The sequence below is a fragment of the Peromyscus leucopus genome, chromosome 2 (assembly GCF_004664715.2).
Source record: "Peromyscus leucopus breed LL Stock chromosome 2, UCI_PerLeu_2.1, whole genome shotgun sequence".
Classification (NCBI taxonomy): domain Eukaryota; kingdom Metazoa; phylum Chordata; class Mammalia; order Rodentia; family Cricetidae; genus Peromyscus; species Peromyscus leucopus.
The window spans coordinates 67,709,707-67,736,986 of NC_051064.1; the positions used below are offsets into that span (position 1 = coordinate 67,709,707).

The following is a 27,280-nucleotide window of genomic DNA, read 5'->3' on the forward strand; positions in this document are numbered from 1 at the left end:
AACTTGGTTTTAAAAATGGACAGTAAGAATAAAGTATATTAGCTGAGCACAGTTGCACATGCCTGCAACTGCAGTGCACTGGAGACAAGGACGGGAAGATCTGGAGTTACGGACAGGCTGCATTACATCCCAATTTCCGGGCCAGCCTGGACTAGTAAATATTTACTTTTTTTTTAAAAAAAAAAAGCATCAGTTATTTTAAATGGCACAGTGGAATTGTCTTATTAAGAAAAATAAATTCAGTAAATCAAGTTACTGAAGAAACAGTATGACTGCTTGCCCTGCTCTGTGGTACCCTCAGATCTGTTATAAAGCAGTTCTAACAATTTTATTTTTAACAGACACTGTCGCTTTCTAAATCCTGCTTAATATCCATTCATTATCTTTTCCCCACGGAAACACACGTTTCCTTCCTCTAGGTGTTTTCCTTGTGCTCTGTATCTTCAGAATCTAGGAGTCTTATCCTAACCTGGCAATTCATATTTGCTAAATGAGCAAACAAACATGCCCAAAATGTGACTTATACCTGGGGCAAACACTGTACAGGGCTTTGTGTTGGGGGAAGGAGAGCATTTTTATTTTTTATTGAAAGTAAGTTTTTTCACATAATAAATTCTGATCAGTTTCCCTTCCCTTCCTATATTACAAAATTCTTCCAACCTGTCTTCTGTCTCTAGAAAACAAATAGGCATAAAAAAGGGAAAAAAGGGAAAAAAGAAAAAGCACAAGAAACACTCACACACACACACACACACACACACACACACACACACCCCTTAAAAACACAAAATCAGAAACCATAATCAACAAGCAAAATACCAGTAAGGTAAGAAAATGACCAAACAAGGCAATATGAGACAAATCTCCCAAAATACCATTGAGTTTGTGTTGGCCATCTACCCTTGGCCTGGGGCCTGCCCTTAATGTGATTTCTATATCCGGTGAGACTCCATGGGCAAACACTAAGTTTTCTTTTGCAAGTGGTTGCCAAACGGAGATAGCCTGAGGTAGTGATGGAGTCTTGTGTCTATTCCCCCCCCCCCCCCCCAAGCGCTAGAGCGTGGCTTAGACCCGTGCAGGCCCCCTGCATGCAAGCTCCCAGTCTCTGGATTCCTATGTGCTTCTGTCCTGTTCTGTCTGGAAGACAGTTTCCTTGGTGTCGTCCATCACCTCCGGCTCTTACACTTCTGCCTCCTCTTCCCCAAACGTTTTTAAATACATGATTCAGTTTCCAACATTCCTCTCAATTGCAATCAACTTGTGACTTGAAGTGGATTATTTTTCCTTTATTTTTTCATAAAGTATAATTTAATTAAAAAGGTGGCTGTGCTGAAACAGACAAAAACTACACACACAAGTGTCTCTCCGCTTCATTTCTCTCACCTCTTTTCAGGTTATGCCCACTGGAAAGACACTGGTCAGAGCTCCACTGAAATCCATCTACCCCACGAACCTGGTCTCTCCCTTACTGGAAACTCTGTCAGCAAGGATGAATAAAGAATCCGGCGGCTCAGTTTGGAACGATTTAGGCACATTCTGCTAGCGGCTGGATCACAGCATTGTAACACGAATTTTAAAAGGTCTTATTAATAAAACAAAAAACAAACCAACAAAACAACCTGGAGCCAGCCATGTTCTTATCTCTACAAAATCCTCAGCCTCCTGAGAGAGACGTCCTGTTTCCTCACGCCTTGTATACCTTTCCGTGCCCTGCCATCTTCCTTCCTTCCTAGTGCTGGGATTAAAGGTGTGTGCCGCCATGCCTGAGTAAGAATGTGGCCAGCTTGTTCTGTTTCTCTGATCTTTAATCTTTCACCCCAATACCTGGCCCAGGTTTTTTGTTTTGTTTTTTTGTTTTGTTTTTTGTTTTTTGTTTTTTTTTTTTAATTAATAAGACCTTTTAAAATTCGTGTTACACAGCAGTCTGGAGCCCATGTTCTTGACTTTCCTATCTCCTCTCTACTTTTTATTTTTTAAGGCCTACCAGGTCCTGCCATCATTTGGGGTCACCTCTGACTGGGCTGTGTGATGTGGGCCTATGAACCACAGCCATGCTTCTTGGTAGTTAAGGAGTAAGGAGCTGGTCTCCAATAGTCACCTGAGCAGATTCCAGGTGGGAAGTTTCAAGCCTAATCCACATTGTCCAGTACAGCTAAGAATTGAGGGATCTAGGATATTTGCATAGCCTGATGAAGTTGGCAGGAAGGTCCCCTTCAGACTGTGGTCACTAAGTGTATCATAGAGTCAAAGCAACACAGGACTCTGAACTCCTTCCTCAAAACAATACAAAAGAAAAACAAGGAATACTCCTCTAGTGCGAAAGTACTATTTTAATGAATTTGTTTTTTTAACACAAATGTAAAACAAGATTCTTACTGTTTAACTACAGCTAAATTTAAACTTCAGAACCGACCAATAATAACATGTTCATTTTGCAAAGTTCCTGACTACAGATTATCAAATATATAATGCAGAATTCAATTCCATGCTTTCTGTCACAATATTAAAAATAAACATTTTCTAATACCAAGGTTATCAAAAGTGCCCCACCCAAAATCTTTTTCTTAAGCAAGTAAAAGTATAGAGCCTGCTAATGTGCATATTTGTTAAAAATTAAAAAGGAAAACTTTACATCTTGAATATCATTTAAGTGTTTCTTAGCCAATCAGAAATACCGAATATAGGTGACAGGTTCCTATTCTTGGTATAAAAAGTCAGACCACAGAACTGTAATGTTATAACAGGACTTTAACACCAAATAAAGCAAATAAATCTATCATATAATACATTTTCTTGTTTTCTTTTTATTTTGTCGATGAGAAACCAGATTTCATGTTGTATTACTTCATTCAAGTAGTCTAGCATGTGAGGTTAGGTTCTGTGGTTGAAATCAAATGTGCACAGGCAGTTCTCATGGGAGCTGAGCATGTTCACATGAAAGTGGCTTTCACTGAAGATAAAACTAGCAATACGTGTCCATGTCGATTCAACAAAAACACCATGTGCAAACCCACAACAGACAGTCAAGTGAACACCCGAAGCAGTGGTCACAGAAGAGAGGGGCAGGAGACATTGTCAGCCATGACAATACTTTTTGTTGAAGTCACTGAGACATGCATATTCAGACCAACTGAGTCAGGAGGAACATACGACATTTGACACCCTGGCCTGGCATGGTGGCCTGTGTTCATAATCCCAGCACTTGGGGGGCCGAGGTAGGAGGAGATTGAGGCCAGTCTAGGCTACAGAGTGAGACTGTTGTTGCAAAAAGAAAAAGATATACACAAATTGTAACCCTGCTTTCCTGAGGAGAAAGTAGTTCTTAAAACAAGAGTATGAAAAAACTTCAAACTGAGACTCAAATTAACAGTGTGGTCTCACTGAAAAATAATACTTTAAAATAAATTAAATTTCAGGTATTTTTAATGTGAGTAAGATATATAAAAACAAATGTATACACCAAATATACACTATCGATTTATTTTCAGTTAAAAATTAGTTAGGAAAAGTTCTCCATGTTCAAATTTAAATAGGAACTGTCCTCTATATACAGGAATTGTACTGGAAATATAAAGTAAAAGTTTAATTCTACAGAATTAAAACACAATTAGAATCATTCAAAAAGTGAAAAAAATACTGAATTTTATAAGTGTGAAAGCCTTAGAATTTTGTAGTAACAAGTGAACAAAAGTTTTCTACCATTTAAAAAAGTATCGTTTTATCTATATAAAACTATTCAAATAATTATGAGAATCTCTTACACCAGAAAAATAAATTCACATGATACACTCGTGACCCCAAGAGTTACTATCGACAGAGCGGTGTACCTGAAGCAAAGCATCTCTTCCTTCCTGTCTCCCCATCCTCCCAGATAAGCCTACATCACGTCATTTACGTAGAAACACGACCACACTCTAACTCAGATAAGTAACTCTTCCCCTTTTGCCTCCTAAGCTCAGGCAAAATCGTCAGTCTTCTTTCTTGGCAAGCCTCTTAGCATCATCCAGATCCTCTATGGTGGGCTTGGATGCTGATGAGGTAGTACCATTGGAAGACGGTTTTGATTCCATTTGCTTTTCACTCATTGAAAACTGCTGCTGCCAGCCAAACAGCATCCGGCTCAAGGTATCCTCAAAGGGAGCAAGAGTCACAGTGGAATCCTTTGTCACCATCATAGTTACCTAGGAAAAAATTTTGAATTTCAGTACAAACACGTTCTGTTTCTCAAAACTGAGACAGAAAAATTAATAATGGGCAAAGGGAGTCAAAAGTAATACCAGGTACATTTTGATGTACCTTGTACATCAAATGAAGTATGGCATTGCTATAAAAAGAAAGAAAGGGAGGAAGGAGGGAGGGAGAGAGGAAGAGAGGAATGGAAGGAGGGAGGGAGAGAGGAAGAGAGGAATGGAGGGAGGAGGAGAGAGGAAGAGAGGAATGAGGAGAGGAGAGAGGAGAGAGGGAGGGAGGGAGGGAGGTGAATGGGTAGATAGACAGACAGAAAAAGAAGTCAAAAGAAATGAGATATAATATACAGTCTATATCAGCAGCCAATACAGCTGTCATTACTATACATCTGGCTTGGGTCAGAACTGTGGTAAATACTTTATACTCATCTCCACTTTCAGTTTAATGCAACAATTACTGCTGCCTTCACCACAGAGAGGAGCAGAGTCACGCACAGCTCTGACAGGTAGTTAATTTGTCCCAAATTAAAAGGATAGTTAAGTGGTAAACAGGGTGCAATACAGATTTTGGGTTCAGTCACTACTTAACCACACACTATTGTCCATGGTTGCAGACTATTTCCCTAACAGAAACTGCAGATGGCTTCTCCCCACCCATCTTTTCCGTTGGAATTAATTGTATGCAGAATGAAGACATCAGAATGTGGACCAAAGAGTGCTTTCAATTCTTTACCTAGCAAATCACACAGCCCAGAAATGCCCAGATGTGACTGAGAAATTAGACTGGCCCCAAAATGTATCTACTGGGAGAACTCTCTGGTATCCAACATAGTTTTAAAGCCCTAAGACTAACAGTCAGTTCTTCCAGATCACAGAAAGGAATCAAACTAGAAACTTTTGGAATTGCATTCCTAAAATAGTCCCCTACACAATCCACTTTCTTGGGATAAATGACACAAAGAATAAAGTCTCATATGTGACATAATCTAGCGGCTGGGAAGTTACAAAAAGAGTTTATGTGCATCTCAAGAACAGACAGGTGAGGACTCCTCCCTGCTCAGGTGCAGGCCACACCAATGAGAACAACAGGCGTGGGTGGCCTGCCTGCCCCCTTGACTGCCCCACTCCCTAGATTCTGCTCCCCAAAACTCATTCCACTCTCTGTCCCTCCCTCCTCACTGCCATTGTCAAGGCCAGGCCTTGCCCAAACCCAGGTGACTCCTGCTGTAGGCCACACCTGTCAGAAGAACAGAGACCCCTCTGCTGCACCAAAGGCCAAGCTAACCTCCAGAAGGCCAATTCCCACCTTGTACAGAGACTCCCTACTAGATCAGAGGTCACACAGGCCACCAGATCCAGGCCACAACGACTAGAAGACCAAAGAGGAAACAGAAACCAAGGAACAAAACACCCATCCAACAAAAACAAATTCAGAAATCAGGACCTACACCTAATCACCCGAAACCCAGAAGCCTAAACTCCAGTGTAAGAATAGAATCAGCAATAGCCAGGGCAATACGGCACCACCAGAGCCTAGCTATCTTACAAAAGCAAGACCTGAATATTCCAATGCAGCACAAGCACAAGATGATAGCAGTCCTGAGGAAATGAAAAAGTCCCTTAAAGAAATCAAGGAAAAGAAAACTAAAAAATTGAAGGAAATCAATAAATCCCTTAAAGAATGCCAAGAAAGCCAAGAAAAAAACAAACATGTGAAAGAAACTATCCAAGACCTGAAAACAGAAATAGAAGCAATAAAGAAAACACAAACTGGGAAAATTTTGGAAAAGGAAAATCTGGGTAAGGGAATAGGAACTACAGACACAAGCATCACCAGAAGAACACAAAATATGGAAGAGAATCTAAGAAACTCCTCACACAAAATATCCAGAAAATCTGGGACACTATGAAAAGATCAAACCCAAGAATAACAGGAATAGAAGAAGAATCCCAGCTTTAAAACACATAAAATATATTCAACAAAATCATAGAAGAAAATTTCCCTAACCTAAAGAAGGACATGCCTATAAAGATAAAAGAAGCTTACAGAACACCAAACACATTGTCTCAGAAAAGCAAATCCCCACATCACATAATAATCAAAACTAAACATACAGAACAAAGGAAGAATATTAAAGGCTGCAAAGGAAAAAGATCAAGTATCATATAAAGGCAGACCTATTAAAATTATATTCAACTTCTTAACTGAGACTCTAAAAGCTGGAAGAACTTGGATAGATGTCTTACAAACTCTAAGAGACCATGGATGCCTGCCCACACAGCTAGCTGTACTACAAAATATAGATAAAAGATTATAAACTTCCAATCACATTAAGATGGAGAAAACACGATATTTCATGACAAAGTCAACTTTAAAATGATATCCTTATCATGGGCCCACAAATCCAGTCCTACAGAAGGTACTAGAAGGAAAATGCCAACCCAAGGAAGTTAACTACAGCTATAAAAACACAGACAATAGATAATCTCATACCAGCAAAATCCCAAGAAGGGAAACACACACACACACACACACACACACACACACACACACACACAAAAACCACCACCACAACAAAATAGCAGAATTAATAATCACTGGTCATTAATATCTCTCAATATCAATGGACTCAATTCACCAATAAAAAAAAAAAGACACAGGCTAACAGAATGGATGTAAAAACAGGATCCATCCTTCTGCTGCATACTAGAAACACACCTCAACATCAAAGACAAACATAACCTGAGAGTAAAGGGTAGGAAAAAGATTTTCCAATCAAATGGACCTAAGAAGCATGCTGGTATAGCTATCCTAATATCTAACAAAATAGACTTCAAACAAAAATTAATCAAAAGAGATGGGAAGGACATTTCAAATGCATTAAAGGAAAAATCCACCAAGATGACATCTCAATTCTGAACATCTATGCCTCATATGCAAGGGCATTTGTAAAAGAAACACCATTATAGATTAAATCACACATTAAACTCCACACATTAATAGTGGGAGACTTCAACACCCCACTCTCACCAATAGACAGGTCACCCAGACACAAACTTAACAGAGAAATAAGGGAACTAACAGATGTTAAGACTCAAATGGACCTAGCAGATGTCTACAGAACATTTCACCTAAACACAACAGAATATATTTTCTTCTTAGCACCTCATGGAACCTTCTCCAAAACTCACAATATACTTGGTCACAAAGCAAGTCTTAACAGACACAAGAGAATTGGAATAACCCCCTGTATCCTATCAGACCACCATCGATTAACGCTAGATTTCAACAACAACAGAAAGCCTACAAACTCATGGAAACTGAACAACTCTCTACTGAGTTGCCACTGGGTCAAGGAAGAAATAAAGAAATTAAAGTTTCTAGGAATTCAATGAAAATGAATGCACAACAAACCCAAACTTATGGGACACTATGAAAATGGTGCTAAAGGAATGTTCATAGCACTTGATGCCTTCATAAAAAAATTTGGAAAGATCTCATGCTAGGGACTTAACAGTACAACTGAAAACTCTAAAAAAAATAGAAGCAAACTCACCTAGGAGGAATAGAAGGAAGGAAATAATCAAACTCAGGGCTGAAATCAATAAAATAGAAACACAGAGAACATTACAAAACATCAGTGAGACAAAGAGTAGATTCTTTCAGGAAATCAGCAAGTAGACAAACCTTTATCCAAACTAACTAAAAGGCAGAGAGAGAATATCCAAATTAACAAAATCAGAAACAAAAAGGGGGACATAACAACAGACACTAAGAAAATCCAAAGACTCATTAGGTCATACTTCAAAAACTTGTACTTCACAAAATTGGAAAATATAAAAGAAATGAACAATTTTCTCAATAGATACCACTTACCATAGCTAAATCAAGACCAAATAAACAATTTAAATAGACCTATAACTCCCAAGGAAATAGAAGCAGTCATTAAAAGTCTCCCAACCAAAAAAAGCCCAGGGCCAGATGGTTTTAGTACAGAAATCTACCAGACTTTGAAAGAAGAGATAACACCAATACTCCCCAAATTATTCCCACAAAATAGAAATAGAAGGAACATTACCAAATTCATTTCATGAGGCCAGTCACCCTAATACCTAAAACCACACAAAGACTCAACAAAGAAAGAGAATTACAGACCAATTTCTCTCATAAACATTGACAGAAGAAGAAAAAAAAACTTGCAAACTGAATTCAAGAACACATCAAAAATATCATCCACCATGACCAAGTGGGCTTCATCCCAGAGATGCAGGGATGGTTCAACATACAAAAATCTGTCAATGTAATCCATAATATAAAGAAACTAAAAGAAAGAAAAAAAAAACACATGATCATCTCATTAGATGCTGAAAAAGCCTTTGACAAAATCCAACACCCCTTCATGATAAAAGTATTGGAGAAATCAGGAATACAAGGGACATAGTTAACATAATAAAGGCAATTTACAGCAAACCAATAGCCATCATCAAATTAAATGTAGAGAAACTTAAAGCAATTCCACTAAAATCAGGGACAAGACAAGGCTGTCCACTCTCTCCTTATCTATTCAATATAGTACTCAAAGTTCTAGCTAGAGCAATAAGACAACTGAAGGGGATCAAAAGAATACAAATTGGAAAGGAAGAAGTCAAAATATCTTTATTTGCAGATGATATGATAGTATACATAAATGACCCCAAAAATTCTGCCAGGAAATCCTACAGCTGAAAAACACCTTCAGCAAAGTGTCTGGATATAAAATTAACTCAAAAAGCATCAGTAGCCCTCCTATATACAAACAATAAATGAGCTGAGAAAGAAATCACGGAAACAACATCCTTCACAATAGCCACAGATAATATAAAATACTTTGGTGTAACTCTAACCAAGCAAATGAAATACCTATATGATAAGAACTTCATTAGCCGTTCGCACCTTTAATACATCAAGAGACGATCTCTTGAGTCAAGCACGTCTACAAGGAAGTCAAGAGCTTTTAAAGAAAGAAATTGGAGAAGATATCAGAAGATGGAATGATCTCCCATGCTCATGGACAGATAGGATTGACATAGTAAAAATGGCAGTCTTACTAAAAGCAATCTACAGATTCACTGCAAATACACAACTTCATATGGAAAAAAACAGCATAGCAAAAACAATCCTGTACAATAAAAAAAAATTCCAGAGATATCATTGTCCTTGATTTTAAGCACTACTACAGGGCTAAAGTAATAAAAGCCACATGGTATTAGCATAAACACAGACAAGTGGATCAATGGAATCAAATTGAAGACCCAGAAGTAAATCCACACACTAATGGACACTTGATTTTTTATAAAGAAGCCAAAATTATACAATGGAAAAAAGAAAGCAGCTTCAACAAATGGTGCTAGCATAACTGGATATCAACATATAGAAGACTGCAAATAGATCCAAGTCTATCACCCTGCACAAAACACAAGTCCAAGTAGATCAAAGACCTCAACATAAAACCAGATACACTGAACCTGACAGAAGAGAAAGTGGGGAATAGCTTGAATAACTTCCTGAACAGATCACCAATCATGCAGGCACTAAGATCAACAACTAATAAGTGGTATCTCCTGAAACTGAAAAGCTTCTGTAAGGCAAAGGACACTGTCAATAAGACAAAATGGCAGCCTACAAAATGGGAAAAGATCTTCACCAACTCCACATCTGACAGGGACTGATATCCAAAATATATAAAGAACTCAAAAAAAAATAGACATCAACAAACCAAATAATCCAATTAAAAATGGGGTATATATCTAAACAGAAAATTCTCAATAGAGGAAACATAAATGGCTGAGAATCATTAAATAAATGTTCAACATCGTTAGCCATCAAAGAAATGCAAATTAGCGGCGGTGGCGCACCTTAATCCAGCATCGGAGCAGAGGCAGCGGATCTCTGTGAGTTCGAGGCAGCTGGGCTACTGAGTTCAGGAAAGCTACAAGAGAAAGCCTGTCTCGAAAAAAAAAAAAAAAAAAAAAAAAAAAATGCAAATCTAAAATGATTCTAAGATTTCATCTTACACCTTTCAAAATGGCTAAGAGCAAAAACACAAGTGACAGCCTATGTTGGAGAGGATGTGGAGCAAGGGGAACACCTTCCATTGCTGGTGGGAGTGCAAACTTGTACAGCCACTTTGGAAATCATTACGGCAGTTTCTCAGAAAAATGGGAATTGATCTATTTCAAGACCCAGCTATACCACTCTTGGGCACATTACTCAAGGAATGCCCAATCATACCACAATGACACTTACTCAACTATGTTCCTAGCAGCTTTATTCATAATAACAAGAATGTGGAAACAACCTAGATGTCCCTCAACTGAAAAATGGATAAAGAAAATGTGATACTTTTATGCAATGGAGTATTACACAGCTGTTAAAAAAAAATAACATCAGGAAATTTGCAGGCAAATGGATGGAACTAGAAAAGATCATCCTGAGTAAAGTAACCAAGACTCAGAAAGACAAACATGGTATGTACTCACTTATAGGTGGATACTAGCTGTAAAGTAAAAAGATAACCATGCTATGGTCCACCCAGAGAAGCTAAGTAACAAGGAGAGCTCATGAACATCACTGTGAAGAGGAAATAGAATAGATATCACAGGCAGACAGGGAGAGAGGTATGGATGGGGTTGGGGTATGGGGATGGAAACAGGAAGGATCGGGTCAGAGGAGGATGGAGGGAGAGAGTACTGGGAGAGACAACTAGAATCAGGGGCATCTCTGGGATGAGCTAGAAACCTAATGCAACAGAAACTCCCAGGAATCTGTGAGTGTGACTCTAGCGAAGACTCCTAGCAATGAGAGATATAGAGCCTGAACCTGGCTGTCTCCTGTAACCAGGCAAGACTTCTAGTGGAATGACTGGGACACCAGCCCAGCCACAAAATCTTTGACCTACAATCTGTCCTGACAAGATGTTCTGGGGTAAAGGTGACCCAAAATTGTGGGAGTGTCAAACCACTGACTGGTCCAGTTTGAGGCCCATACCATGAGAGGGAGCTCATCCCTGACACTGCCTGGAGGGCCAGAACCCAGAGGTGGAATAGCCCAGAGACCTAGGAAAGAGCCAAACACAAATGGCAAAAAAAAAAAAAAAAAAAAAAAAGTCAGTGAAATGATTAATGATTCCTAATGGTATTCTGCTATACTCATAAATTGGTGCCTAGTCCAATCACCATTAGAGAGGCTTCACCCAGCAGCTGATGGAAACAGATGCAGAGGCCCACAGACAAACATTAGGAAGAGTTCAGGGAATTCTGCAGAAGAAGGGAGAAAGGAATGTAGGAGCCAGAGGGGTCAAGGGCACCACAAGAAAACCCAGGGAATCAACTAACCTGGGCTCACAGGAGCTCATAGAGACTGAACCAACAACCTGATGAGGATTTATATGAAAGTAATGGGTGCTGGAGAGGGAGGGCCATGTACTCCAGTGTGCAGCCACTGGTCAGGCACCCATAACCTTTTCTAAAAATTGAATGTATTTATTTTAGTTTATTTGCACATGCAGGTGTTCTGTCTGCATGCATGTCTGTGCACCATGTGTGTGCTTGGTGCCTGCAGAGGCTGACAGAGGGCACAGGTCACCTGGGACTGGAACTGCAGACCACTGGGAGCAGTACTCCCTGAACTAAATAGACCTTATTACACATAAATTATACTACTATAAAGGTGATTTCTAAAAAATCTAGAAGTACTCATTCCTAAGTATTTTTAAATACACATTAATTAGTCCTTTGTTACATGGACTTTTAAGTGACCTGGACAAAGCTGGTGTCTGCACACCTGGGACATGGCTGCTGGCCGTACCTACAGTGGAGTTAACTGCCACAGGACAGGTGTGTCTGCAAGGGTCTGCTGTTACCAAACTGCTCCCCCAGGATGCTGTTTACACACCCCCAAGTTCCTTTAAAACCTTTATACTCCTCATCTTCACTTCCTTTTATTTATCTCAATTAATAAAAATCATTTTACAGTTCTACCAACCTTTGAAACTGCTCTTACCAAGGTCATCACACATGGCTTAATGTAAAAACTCTGAGCTTCTTTACAGTTTTAATCATTATTGGTCAGTTCTTTATTCTATTTCACAGTGACTATTTTATTGTAACTTCTTCTAGAAAGCAGCCAAGAAGTAATACGTTTCTCAAAGTTCTTTCAAGTATTCTCTGATGGAGTCGGGGATACAAATTTGACATGGCTCAAAACAGACAAAAGTCTTAACAACTTTCTTACATCAGAGGGCTGGAGAGATGGCTCAGAAGTTAAGAGCACTGGCTGCTCTCCTAAAGGACCTGGGTTTAATTCCCAGCCCCACATGGCAGCTCACAAATGTCTAACATCCTTTTATGGTCTCACCGGACACCAGACACATGCATGGTACACAAATATATATATATGCAGGCAAAACACCCTTACACATAAACAATTATAAAAAAAATGTAAGCCTATGTGAATTTTAACCAATGATACATTTCCATTTAACATGTTTAAAATTAATTATCATTGAGATCAATTAATGGTAGAAAATACATCACACTTATAATATGACTTTATATAGACAATGCCGGAAGCCACGTATCCCTTGGGACATATGTAATCTACTTAGTTCAAGAAACACAGACTTGTTCAAAATTGCAGAGCCTCCATTTCAACATAAGTCTGTGTATCTACAATGCTCAAGAGCTTTCCTCTGATGATAATCTTTCCCAATTATTTTGTTTCTCTGTGGCTTGGACTTTATCAATCATAAAGTATTTGAGAGAATTATGAAAGTATGTGATTTCTCCTTTAATGAAACTGGCTGAACATGAATGAGTTCTGGGCAAAAAGAAGAAAAGGAAATTGCAGAGGAGAGATGAAGGAAGGAAAGGAGGAAAAGGAAGATATTTCACAGATTTCTCTCAAGAAAGAAGAGAACCATAGGTAGAGGTGGGAAAAAATTAGCTCTTCTATGTTTAACCAGAATGAGCAAGCATAACTGTAATTACATGAGACTTCCTCCACCTCCAAACTTAAGAACATACTGACTTTTCACAAAAACAAAAAGTGCTATCAACTTAAACTGGACCCCAATTTTGCAAACAAGGCAGGCCTGTCTATACAGCCCCTGATTTCCTCCCTCCCTCCACTCCTCTCTAGCTCCCAACAAAGCGCCTGCCTATTCTGTCCATCCGTAAACATCTCCAAACAACAAATGAAGAACCACAGAAGGGCTCCTAAAAATTCTGATGCATGGAGCAAACTCTCCTAAATTCATCTTTTTATATTCAATAATTAAAAAAAAAGCAAGTGTTGTTGGTACTAGCTTATCTGAAGGACCCCATCCAAGGGAAAGGCTTACACCGAATTTGTAATGCTGACTGGTGGACACCTGGAACCCTCTTACCTTTATGGTCACGAGAAAGAAGGTGTAAAGGAACATGAGATCATGCTTTGACACTGCCAGATGCTTGGTCTGCTGGAAAGTGAAGATGATTGACCCCAACAGCGTCACCTTGGAGGGGCTGAAAGGAAATAACATTTTCAGTCAGTGACAAATGTACTCTGTCTACAATTTTTTCAGAGTGCTCTGTAAACATTAACTGAAAGAATGGACTATTAACAGATTAACACAAAATGAGCTGTGTAAATACATTTTTAAAGTCTCAGAAATGCTTTTATATAAACTTTAAAACCTTTTCTCATAACACAAAGAATTAAGAGGTTGTTTTTACCAATTCTGTGTGTGTGTGTGTGTGTGTGTGTGTGTGTGTGTGTGTGTGTGTGAGCGCACTGTGCTGGCTAGCTCTATGTCAACAACACAAGCTAGAGCTATCTGAAAGGAGGGAAACTCAGCTGAGAAAATGTCTCCTTAAGATCCAGCTAGAGGGCATTTTCTCAATTAGTGATTGATAGGGGAGGGCCCAGCCCAATGTGGGTGGTGCCATTCAGGGGCTGGTGGTCCTGGGTTCTATAAGAAACCAAGCTGAACAAGCCAGGAGGAAGCAAGCCAGTAAGCAGCTCACCTCCATGGCCTCTGCATCAGCTTCTGCCTTCACATTCCTGTCCTATTTGAGGCCTGTTCTGACTTCCTTTGATGATGTATAGTATTGTGGAAGTGTAAGCCAAATAAACTCTTTCCTCCCCAAGTTTCTTTGGTCACGGTGTTTGATCAGCAATAAGACAAGTACTAAGAGTTCTTCACCACTGAGCTAACCGTTCAGGCCCAAGCCTTTTCAGAATGTCCATTATGTTTCCATAGTGCAGTATTTCAGAAACGTATTTGTCCATCTAACATTTTTTTTTAAAGAACTTGAAGGTTTCATGCCCCACCATGCAAATCTAGAATTAGTCCTGAAAAACCAGCCATGATAAACAACCCCCAAGACAGATGAAAGAAGTGGGAGAAAGCCTTTCCTGTTCCATGGCATAAATGCTACCACTGGACAATTTCAGGCTGCTGTAGAGAATGGCGAGTAAGATGTACACAGTCGTTCTCAGAAAGCAGTATAAGCTAGGCATGGTGGCACACCTTTAATCCCAGTTCTTGGGAGGCAAGGCAGGTGGATATCTGTGAGTTCAAGGCTGGCCTAGGCTACATAGTGAGACCCTGTGAGCCAGCTCTAGTTTATCACCTTGAACACAGCAGGTCACTCTTTGCTAATACCTTAAGTATTAATGCCGAAATTATGAAACTGCTATACTGCTACCCTACCAAATCAACAGCAGTATTTTTATCTTACACACTTATCATGTACTTATGTATCTCAGTAAAGACCTCGGATAAACTATAAACTATGAGAATGCTACACTGCAACCATGAAAACATATTTTTATAAGCCAGTTTATTATTTAAAGGTTACTAAAGTATTATAAACTAAGGACTGGGTTCTAAACAGTATAAGATCCAGACTTCATACAATAATATGAATAACAATCACGTTTTAGAATAGTGATTCCTCAACTTTTATTGTATATTCCTATAGTTTTTAGTATTTTAAGACAATTATTAATATTAATGTACTTGTTAGTTTATATATGTATAACTATGTTATACAATGTACACAAGACTGAACATTTAAAAGTATAAAAGACAAATGAGGGGTTGTGAAGATGGCAGTGGGTAAGGAGGCCCTTGCTGTACAGTGTGAAGGCCACACTGGATCCCTAGAACCCACAAAGGCCACCAGCAATCCCAGTGCGCAGGAGGCAGACAGGGAAATCCCTGGGGCAGGCTGGCTAGCCAGAATGCCTGAAACAGTGAGCTCCATGTTCATGAAAGACCTCACTTCAACACACAAGGTGGAGACATATCACTAAAAACATCTGAATTCCACATACTAAACATACACTAGTATGCATATGCACCCACACATGTGAACACATGTGGTGATATTTTATTTGTACTAAAATGTGGTGATATTTTATTTGTATATTAATAAATAAAGTTTGCCCAGAGATCAGAGGACATAGATAGTCATCCATACACAAAAGTCAGGGGGTGATAGCACACACCCTTAATCTGATCACATGGCAGGCAGAGCTCTGTGTGTTCAAGGACACACACAACCAAGCGTGGTGACACACGCCTTTAATCCCAGTACCAACCATAGAGACCTGGAGGTCTGTACAGACCGGCAGTGACGAGGAAGTGAGGTGGCTGAGCTAAGAGCCAATGAGAAGGCAGAACAACAGGGCAATAAAGGCGCAGGTTAGACAGGAAGAGGTTCTCTTGGGGAGCTACAGTGACATGATGAGCCTTGGCTGGTGACTATCACTTTCTCTGATCTCTACGGCTTTCACCCCTGTATTTGGCTCTGTGTTTCTTACTTAATAAGATTGTTTAGAAATTTGTCTACAAAACACACACACATATACATACACATGAGGCCCACCCCCTCCCCACCCCTGTGGAATCTGATTTATCTTGTTGTTCTTTTGGTGTTCTAACCACTTGGTTCCTACACTAAAGCAGCTCACTAAGAAAAAGGCTTTGACATACACACTGACTGACCATTTTGGATTATGTTTTCTTAAAGAATAACTCTAAAAAAATAAGCAGTTTGTAGATAATTGGGAAAGGACACTGGAGAGGATTTAAGGGAGATTTAAATCAAAGTAGTAGATTTGTTATGAAGATTGAGACGCCCTGGAAAATTATATCATGTCTCCTTCCAAAGCACAGTGGTGGAACAGAGGCTGGCTACAGTCACAGACATTCCCTTCCAAAGGGAAAGGAGAGATCCCTGGCACCAAGACATCTCAAACATCCAGCAAATGGAGTTCCACTGGATCCAGGGCGACAGCTGCAGGCTCCATGCTCTAATTTTACACAGCATGGCTCTGTCCTCTGGACTTCAACTGTAGCCTATGAGACCGGCCTGTCAAGCTCCCCACTCCTTCCTCAAACCTACTTGGGCCTCTTCCTTGTTTCAGGACTTACTCTCTGCTCATACCTACACATCATACATACAGAAAGCTAGGATCTGCATATGAGGAGAACAAGTTCATGTTGCACATTAAGTAGGTTTTGTCATTGTTGTTATGTATATGGGTGCTTTGCATGCATGTATATACTGTGTACCTGGTGCTCACAGGGGCCAGAAGAAGCCATCAGATCCATTGGAACTGAGTCACAAAAAGTTTGAGACATCACCTGGGTGCCAGGAGCTGAACCTGGGTCCTCTGTAAGAGCAGCAAGTGATCTTAACCACAGAGCCAGCTCTCCAGCCTCCCAGCTGTTTTATAAAGGAGGGGAATCCACAGAAAACTGATGTTGACTTTAGGAGTTCACCTGGGAAAGTAAACTCTTAGAATGAATCTGCTGGTTTTCTTCCCATTTCGACTGCCGTTTATTCCTCGGGTACATTTCAGCCACCTACACAGTTCCAAAACTGTTCTTTTCAAAGAAGCTGGGTAGTAGCCACTACTGTAGGCCCAGCTCTCAGTATGATATATACCACTTACAAGGACATCTTCAGCCACTCATCACCTTTTGGTTTCCAATCTCCTTTTAGCAACTGTTCACAAGATGTGACAATAACACCCCCTGCACCTAAAAAGGAGAAGAAGAGAAAGAAATAAAAATATTTAGCCAGTTTTATTAAGAAAATACATGGCAGGGGAAGTCAGACTTTCCCCTCTTGCTTTAAAATCCAAGATTACCAAAACAGAATTCTTGAGAGGAAGAAAAAGTAGTCTTCTGTGTATCGAGATCTGAGACAACTGCATTCTCTCTCCCCAGCTTGACAACTGCCTGTCTTACTGTGATCTGCAGTTAAAGCTGAGATCTCAAGCACAGAGATGCATATATAGAATTGTTTTGTGAAAAGTAAGATCCTCTCTTAATATTTCTTTCCTTGATATGGTTAGTTTTAGGTGCAGCATACTGTAACAGAGGTTCCAGAAATATGTTCGATGCTTACATATACAACACCAGGGTTAGTGACATAGCCCCGTTGGTAAAAACACTTGCCTAGCATGTATCAATCCCCGACAATGCATGAACCAGGCATGGCAGCACTTTCCTCTGATCCCAGCACTCAGGAGGTAGAGGCAGTATGGTCACAAGTTCAAGGTCATCCTCAACTATATAGTCTACCTAGTCTCAAAAAGAAAGAATATAAAATAATTATATTAGCAATTAGAACAATGTGAATATGAATATTTGCTACTTCTAACAACTCACAAGAAAGGAATATAAAGCAATTTGTTTTCATTTTTAGACAGGGTCTTTCTATGTAGCCTAGGATGGCCTAGAAATCACGGTGTAGCTCGACCTGATTTCAAACTTGTGACCTCCTGCTTCAGCCTCCCAAGTACTCAGATTACAGGTGTGCACCACCACGCTCAACCTCAGCAATGCTAGTTAATTAACATGACCCACAAAAGTTCTCATTAAACTGTTTCATTTGTGGCAAAATAACTAATTATGATTGCATATGGTTCAAGAAAACCTAAAGCAATTATTTATAAGGAACTTTACAAGGCATCAAGCTCAAAATTAGGGGTGATCACTAATTCTCATGTAAGTAACTTTTAAATTAACTTTAGTAGCTAAAAAAGACAAAGTTTTCACTTTCCAAAAAGAGTTATTAAGGTATGTGATCCCCACTCCTGCAAGCAGAGAAGTATTCAGAGTTACAGTACATCAATAACAGAATACGTATGAACACATAGTATTAATATTACCTCGGGCCCATCCAATAGCTATCATGACTATCCAGCCATTTTTGTAATAGCTATTAGCATGTGTGACTCCACCTACTATTTTCCAAGTTCTGGTCACTTCCTTCATTCCCGCAGCCAGGAGCTGAATAGGTAGATATGAATAGCCCTGGGAAACTAGGTCACGTGGGCAAAAAAATACAATATACCTGAAATTAAAATTTAAATATTTTAATGTGTAAATAATATCAGAAGACTAGAAGTGAACATCTAAATCATCATCACTAGCGACACGGCATAACACAAAGAGTGCGAATATCCATAAAGCTTGGAACATTATTTCAAAAAAAGTAGACTGGACACCAGGTTGTTTTTTAACTCACACAAAACATATATAATCTGTCTGTGTCATGAGGGGAAGGAGTCACACTGCAATACTCCATAGAGTTTTTAACTTATTCATACAGTTTTAGAACAAACAGGTACATAATTTATTACCAAAGGAAGCAAGTGCACCATCAGTTCCAGCAGGTACAGGCCACGGACACTTAGTGTCTTTGTTCTTAGGGAAAAGGAATCAAACAAAGGAGCCTTTTGGTAAATGAACAGAGGTTGCATTTCAACTCCTGTTAACATCTTGACCTGTGTCCCTTAGCTTAGGGCATAAGTTAAAATCTGTGCAAAGACAGAGACAGCTCATAGGGAAATGGGCCTATGTTATGGAAAATGTATTTTCATGCAGCGGAAAGAATATGAAGCTCAGTCTTTAATTTGGTGAATACGCTTAGTTTTAGCCAATGAAGTTGTTGCTAGTTTAAGAATAACTCACCCGTTCTCTGGAGAATCGCAGTTTTAAACTTCATTTGGTTTTCAGCATCCCCTCAAATACTACCAGTGGTATTTACTAGAAACTACATTGTTTCTTCCTTCCATTCCTAAGAGACAGTTTCCGTGCATAAAGCACAGCAGATCTTCTTCTATGGGGTGATGTAGAACACTCAGCAGGGAAAAGTGTTGGGGCTCTTTTGAAAGCAAGAGTTAATTTTACTCCAATTCATGAGCCATAAACTCACAAACCTCCAGGGTATTCACGGAATATGAAATATTTGCCAACACACTGCTTCAGAAACCTAACATGGGAAGCAACAGTTTGGTCAGCCTCCACATCCCTTCTTCATCTTACTCGCTAATTCATTATTATTATTATTATTATTATTATTATTATTATTCAAAGTCCCACTCCAACACCACTATACTCATGGCCCTGGAAGGTCTGTTCCATTTCATCTCAGCTCAGACAAGCAGCAGCTCTAGGCAACTGAAGCAGCTGGCTGTCATGCCTAAAAACGCTCTTTAGACATTGTTCTCTACAATATAAAATAAAGGCTAGAGTGCTCCTAAGTAGATTACACTGGTCGCTGGATGACAGGAATCCTGCAACTTATCAGCTGTGCTCTAACCAAAAACTCAGCACAATGAAAAATAGCTCTGAATCATTCATTAGCATTCAAGCTAGGGGGAAAACACAAAACATAGCAAAGAATCACTGGAAAATTACAGAATCTGGGAGAAAGAAATGAAGTATCTAGAGATGATTTTATGTCATCTGTGATAAGATTTTATAGTTTAAAATTTTTCCATGGACATAGGATCTTTTCAAAGTCTTTATATGTATAAGTGATTTACAGGCAGCTAGACAATGGGCAAAAAAAGCATATATACTTAAGTAATAAATTGTATATACATTCTTAATAAAAGTAAACAATCTAATTGGTATCTATTAGAGATTAGATTAAGAACAGACACTGTGGTTTTGCTTCAGCAGTAATTCATACTAGGAAGAACATACTCAAAAGAAGATGAAAAAACGTATTACAATGACTCTATCTGCATTCCCTAACTCTATCTTTAACATGTGTAAAACCTATTACTAAAACAGCAATTCTGGACTTTACATCCAACTATGTGACACTATAAAATGTAGTCTATAATTTAAAATTACTGCTACTTCTGAGTCCTAAGTTTTATCCTATTTTTCTAAAGTACAGCTACAACGATCTCACATGTTAACGAAACTCTGTGCCCACTTGAGCTGCCATGGAGTAAAGGAACAGCTCTCTGTCATGCTCAACACTTACAAATAAGCACGTCCGACAAATGACCCCACTTGTTCTGTGACACAAGCTAGCTATGCGACATTTCTCTGATGAATTAGTGGACCAACAGTTATTAATTAAACAGCAGGTCTCTTCTGTAAAGAGGATAATTCCACCTTAAGTTTCCAACATCTAAAATACCTTTACCTTAAAAGCAAAAAAAAAAAAAAACCAGCAGAGAAAAGAAGCTAACCATGGAGTTCTCACATGCTCTTAAGCGATGTAGGTCGGATTAACAGAAAGAGAAAAATGACACAGAGTAGAAGTTAGTCTAAAACAGGATACAGCCAACAAATGCAAGCTAAACCAGTCTAGACAGGTTTTAAGATGGGAGCATAACTTAGGTTACAGCCAGAGGCTGGGCAGAGAGGAGGGCTAATCATTAAGAACATTGCTTCATTTACTGTCAGTTGTCCTTTTCTGTCAAAGGCAGCATCGCTTAACTGAGCCAAACCACACACTGCAGCCATGCTGGCCTTATGCAACAGCTCTGCTCTGCTCTGCAGTAAGGACTTTCATTGACAGGTCTTGAAAACACCTATAAAACGATGGCTCTTATATCCCCTCATCTAAATGTAATCTCACTACAGTGTGCTTGGGAGTTTAAGGAAAACATTCTGAGACATAAAATCAATCCATGGAAAAATTATAAAATATGTACTGTCCCCATAAATAGATTTTTAAAAAGAAAACTTGAATGAAACTATATGTTGTGTTGGGTGTTGGGACAGTAGCTAGCTATATACTGACAGAACCAAGGTCTTGTTTGTCTTTACCAGTAGATGGCGCTAACCTCCAAACATGTGCGATGTGCGCACTGAGTAGCTGTGATGTTAAAGATGACCTTGCTAAATGATTCCCCTAATCAATTGATTCTTAAAGTCGGAAGAAGCACAGTCAAAAAACTTTATTCTAAATGTTAAAACTTCTAATATTAAAGTAGCAAAATATACTGCCTGAAAGCCAGCATCATTTTTCATATTTAAGAGACGATAAGGCCAACATTCCTATTTCCAGAATTCAAAGCAATTCTCTTTTTGCTTTGCACCAACTAGAAGATTAAATAGCCAAGGTTTAAACCAGAGCTCCAGTTACCTAAAATCTCTGATACCTTGTATAAGTCATTAACCTCAATGATCTGTTAAGGATAAAACAGTCCTCACCTCACAGGATTTCCCAGAGCTTCAAAGAGCCAAAATAAGAGACAGGGATAAAAACTGGCGATGTTCACCAAGTATATACTGAACAAAAAATAAGACTGAATGAAAACTAAGTAGGGAAGACTGGCGTACTAGCCATGAAACTACAACAGTGTAACACACCCTTGTTTTAAAGATGGATACGACTAAATGTACATGAGCAAAAAACAGAATAAAATTCATTAGCAATGTCAGAATATTCTAATTTTGTTATATCCTTTGCCCAATAAAAAAATGAATTCTTTGTATGTCGGTAAATTAAGTACTACATATGTAACAGAGATAAGATAAATAAAAACTTCATAGTATTGAATTTGAATTAGAAATACACATCAATATGAACTCGAGTCATTTTTTTTCTTTGCCTGAACTCACCTCAGTGGATGCCCTAGCAACACCTTTAATGCTCTGAGTGAGGCTTAGAAAACTATTTCTCACTTAAAAAAAAAAAAAAAACCTAAAACTAAAACTAATTCCAGAAGAAGTGTAAGAGTCTTATAGTACCAGAGGCAAGGATGCTAATCCCAGGGCTGGGGGTTCCTCTGAAGTCTCCCACTGGCCAAAGATGGGACAATTAGCTTCAAATCATGACAAAAACTGAAATCTATAGAATCTCACAAAACATCCTTTTAAAAAACTAATCATCTTTGCAGGAGATCAGCAAGTAAAAGAACCAATCAACCACCCTGCATGAGTCGTACACCGAACTTACCAAAGACCAGGAAGTCAGAAGTGTCTATTACCCCTGTATGTGTGTGCTGAAAAATATGTTCTTTCCACTTCTAACATACATTTTAAATGTAAAGGCATACATTCATAGGCATGAAATTGTATTTCATTTGCTGGATCAACTAATCAAGATCTGTAGTTCCTTGCTACTCAAATCCAGAAATCACGGTACACAGCAATCCACTCTTTCGAAGATATATCTACTGGTCTGAACAGTTCTTAGTGGCACAGTTAACAAAGTGAGGTTTCTGCTCTGATATGATGTTTTCTAGAAGTGAGACAAACCAGCATTGTTAAAAAGCCAACTGGTAACATCTGCGATGTTAATGAATCTGAGAAGGAAACAGAGGAGGAGGAGGATATGACAGTCACAGAAGGTCTGTGACGGAAGGTAACATTAGCAGTCTGGGGTTGGAGGAGACAGAGAAATGAAGGAGGAACAAAGTCCCGGAGGCAGGACACCTTATGCGTTCAAGCAGCAAGTTTGCTGTGCTAGAATGGAGTAGGGGACAGACCGGTTACACATAACAGCAAAGAGAACAAAGGGAGCCTTTGTAGGGATGTATAGGCCATGGTCAAACTCAGGATTTGTTCCTAATTACTGCACACACGAGTGACATAACATATTTTAAGATAATCACTTTATCATTATGTGAAGAATAGATTTAGGGGGGTAATGAAAGAAGCAACTAGCCCATGTAGGAAATTTCTAAAAGTCCAGGCCAGACATGGGAGGCTCAGTATGTAAGATTAGAAACAGGAGAGACAGAAAGTACAGAATCTGGCTATCTTAGTTCTTACATAGTTTCAGCATTTAAACAACATTTAAAAACCCAAAATGTTAGTATCCTTCTAAAATAATATAGAAATGGAAGTCCTTTAGAAGTGTTCTGGAAGACAATACTGTGATATGATTAAGCAAGTCTATGAGATACTGTAGCTGTCACACATGGAGGCTCTAAGGTCACACTTGTTCTGATTCTAGCCCTGCCACCTACTAGATATGACAATTACAGCAGTTGTCCCATGTCTCGGCGTCCTTGCTGTCAAACAGCAGAACAGCAGCTACCTCTGGTAGGACAGTGGGCAGGACACATTTGATACAAAAATGGAAGGCAGAATACTGGGGTCTGAAGGATAATGAAGAGGACCGGGGAGGTCAGGAAGGATCGGGAGAATCAGTCAAGCCTGAGCACGAACTAGAATACCACAAGGAAATTTGATACGTGTAAGCTAGTTTTTTTTAATTTTTAAGGGGCTGAAGAGACATCTCAGGAGTTTAGAACAGTGGCTGCTGTTACAGAGGACCTAGATTCAATTCTCAGCACCCACATGGTGGCTCACAACTCTGTTATTTCAGTTCCAGCGTATCCAATGCCCTTTTGTGGACTCTCAAGGCACCAGGCATACACATGGTGCAATACATACATGCAAACAAAACACCCATCCACATAAAATAAAAATAAACAAATATTTTTAAAAAACTAATTACAATAGCTCATCATTAAGTATGAAAATAATTTACCTAATATATAATATTAATTCAATAGATACTAGCTAGCAAATGAATAACTCCATGCCACCTACTTTCCACAGCTGAAAAACATAAACTAATAAAAAGAGAAAGTGTGTTCTTAATGAAAGCAAGCAGCAGCCTTCAGTAGAATCACTGTAAGCCTTTCCTGTCTGAGTTTAAAGTAGTATATTCTCTTCTCTCTCATTTGATAGTTTGAGTCATGATCTTAGATACCATCTACTTGAGAGTGAAACCCATCTGTAATCACTGTTAGTAAAAAAAAAAAAAAAAAAAAAAAAAAAAAAAAAAAAAAACCTAATTCCACAAACTACATTGCATTTTAAAAAACCAAAAACACAGTAAGACCTGGAATCCTGTTCATATGGAGGAGGGTCATCATGCAGAATAGTTCAATGCACTTGGTCATTCCATACCTGATTAGATAGCTTACGTGTTTATTAGATGTTTCAAATAGTTATAGAATAAGTCATAATTTAGCCACAGATTAGAGAGATGTAACATAGTATTTCATAGTATTTAAGTCATTTTTTTTCTCTTAATGTCACCAAGAACAGGTTTTGTCAGAAAAAAAAATTACAATAGCTACTTCATAGGACTAATGATTAAATATGAAAATGAATTTTAGCTGATATATAATACTAATTCAATAATTACTAGCAAGTGAATAATTCTACCCCACCTACTTTCCACAGCCACAGGTTCCCACCACTACTTCACCACTACTACTATTATTTATAATATCCCTGTTTATATAAGTACTTAAGAATATTTAAACTATTATAATAAAAATGAATTTTAAATATATTTATTATTGTTTGCTCTTGCATGACGGGGGTGCTGCACGCCACAATGGACAAGTGGAAGTCAAGAGGGCAGCTTGTGTGGCTGATTCTCTCCTTCCGCCTTGATGCCAGTGCTGGGGCGACAATTCAGGTGGCCAGGCTCGTGCACCCAGCCCCTTTACCCACTGAGCCATCTCACCAGCCCCAGTAAAAATGAATTCTAAGCTGGGCGGTGGCGCGCACGCCTTTAATCCCAGCACTCGGGAGGCAGAGGCAGGCGGATCTCTTGAGTTCTAGCACAGCCAGGGCTACATAGAGAAACCCTGTCTCAAAAAAAACAAAACAAACAAACAAACAAAAAAATGAATTCTAAATGTTCCTGATATGTATTAAATTGATAGTGTTTTTAATAAAAAGCATAGTTTAGTTTAAATAAAACAAAGCACACTGATTTTATCAATATTCAATATTTTTAACTCAGTCAATCCTATTCCGAATATCCGAATTTGGATGTAGAAGAATCCAAGCCAGTTCCTACCAACATTTTGTCCTTCACTTCAAAAGTATCAAATTAATCTTTAAAGATGTCAGAGGTCTTTAAATAATCCAATAGCTGGACGTGGTGGTGTATACCTTTAGCCCCAGCACTCGGGAGGCAGAGGTAAGTGGATCTCTATGAGTTCAAGGACAGCCTGGTCTACATACTGAGTTTCAGGACAGCCAGGGCTACACAATGAGACATTGAATCAATCTATCTATCTCTCTATCAACAAACAAGCAAATTAAATAAATAAATAAAATCCAACAAAGAGGAAGACAAGAAAACTATACATAAGCCATAATCACTTGGACTTTCTGTTTAGTTGTTCATATTTAAGTTTTTATCATGTCGTAATTCTATGTGTTAGAGTTTGTTTCACAAAATAAAATATTTGGACCAATACTTCATATTCTCTCACATTAAAATGTTCCCACAAAAACCTGTGAGGACAATTATCAAGAGGTAAATTTGCACTTAAAACCTTGGGCACTGCTGTGTTCCTTCACTGCACATGCGTGAACTTAAGGACTTAAAAAACCTTGAAGGAAAAGGAGCTGTGTTACCACCATCTATACAAGAATTTTTAAAACCCCTCACAGTGCAACCTAAGGGCAACTTACCAGATTGAAGAAGCCAGTAAAATGTTCGTGTGGTTTGTAAGGAACTTCACTGGAGGCTCTGCAAGTAGTACACAGGACAAAATTCCTCCGCCAAAGCAGTGGAGCATAGCACTCAACCAGCTGGACACGGGATTGCTCCACGCCACTGCCGCTGCTCCTGAAAGGACAGTAAAAACGTGCTCTGGGATAGTTGTCCATTTACAACAAAGCTTGAGATAATTGTCCATTTACAACAAAGCTTCAAGGACCCATCACACCAGAGAGATAAACCAAATTTGTAATTTCTCATGAGTGTGCTAATCATGATCATTTAAACCAGTATTCTTTTTAAGCCAGTAGCTTTATTGTGTGGGGTGGGGTGGGTGGGTGAATGGGGGCGTGGTGTATATGTGGGTAGGTCTGGCGTTGATGTCAGAACAGCTTTCTTCAATCACGTCTCGGTGTTATTTCTGAAACAGGGACTCTCCTGAACCTGAAGCCTGCTCTTTATTTAGACTGACTGGCCAATGAGCCCCTGGATCTGCCTTCTCCAAGCCCCGTGCTGGGGTTAATTGCTGCTGCTCTGCTTGGCTTTTGTTGGGTATGGAGATCCAGAGTGAGCTCTCCACGCTTGTGCACTCTACCCGCTTAGTCATCTGATCCCAAAACAACCCATTTTTCTTTTTAAAAAAGGCGGGTGGGGAAGAAAAGTGAGAGACAGCACACTGTCTATGTGCATGGCTGACAGTGCACTTGCTTATGTATGCACACGTAGAGGCTGGGGTTGGCTCAGGGTTTCTTCCCATATCACTCTCTGTCTTTTAGGGTTTTTTTTAGGCAGAGCACTCTGTAATTTTGGCTGACCTGGAACTCTCTATGTACACGAGGTTAGTGTCTAGAGATCCACCTGCCTCATCCTCCTGAATGCTGGAATTAAAGGCATACACCACTATGCCTAGGTCCCTCTTATTTTAGAGACAGGGCCACTCAGTGAATCTGGAGCTCACTGTCTTACTATATTGGCTGGTAAGCAAACTCCTAGGACCTACCTGCCTCCATCCTCCCAGCACTTGGGTTATAGGCACGCACAGCCCCATACCCGGCTTTAATCCCCGGGGGCTGGGGATATGAACTCAGGTCCTCATGCTTGCCCAGCAAATACTTTACCCACTAAAGCCATCTCCCGTCCCAGAAGTATTTTTAATGACTGATTTTGACATCCTTAAAATACCATCCAAGTTCTTCTTGCCAGTTTCCTAGTAACAGATGGTTAATTTTAAAAGGTTCCCACTTAGCATTTCCCTTCATCCCAAATCTTACTATAAGCACTCCCAGACAATGTGGCAAAGGAATACAGTATGAAAG

At 39.2% G+C, this 27,280-nt stretch overlaps 1 protein-coding gene across 1 annotated transcript in view; it reads right to left on the reverse strand.

Moving 5' to 3' along the window:
- Nucleotides 1–2,312: 2,312 nt before the first annotated feature.
- The window catches only part of Tmem38b (transmembrane protein 38B), a 48,226-nt gene continuing 23,258 nt past the window's right edge, over nt 2,313–27,280 (reverse strand). The window contains exons 2-6 of the mRNA XM_028873120.2: nt 25,937–26,093; nt 18,397–18,581; nt 17,173–17,260; nt 13,613–13,730; nt 2,313–4,181 (exon numbers count right to left, since the gene is read on the reverse strand). Coding sequence (XP_028728953.1) covers nt 3,969–4,181; nt 13,613–13,730; nt 17,173–17,260; nt 18,397–18,581; nt 25,937–26,093 — 761 coding nt within the window. The 3' untranslated portion in view covers nt 2,313–3,968. The remainder of the gene's footprint in view (nt 4,182–13,612; nt 13,731–17,172; nt 17,261–18,396; nt 18,582–25,936; nt 26,094–27,280) is intronic.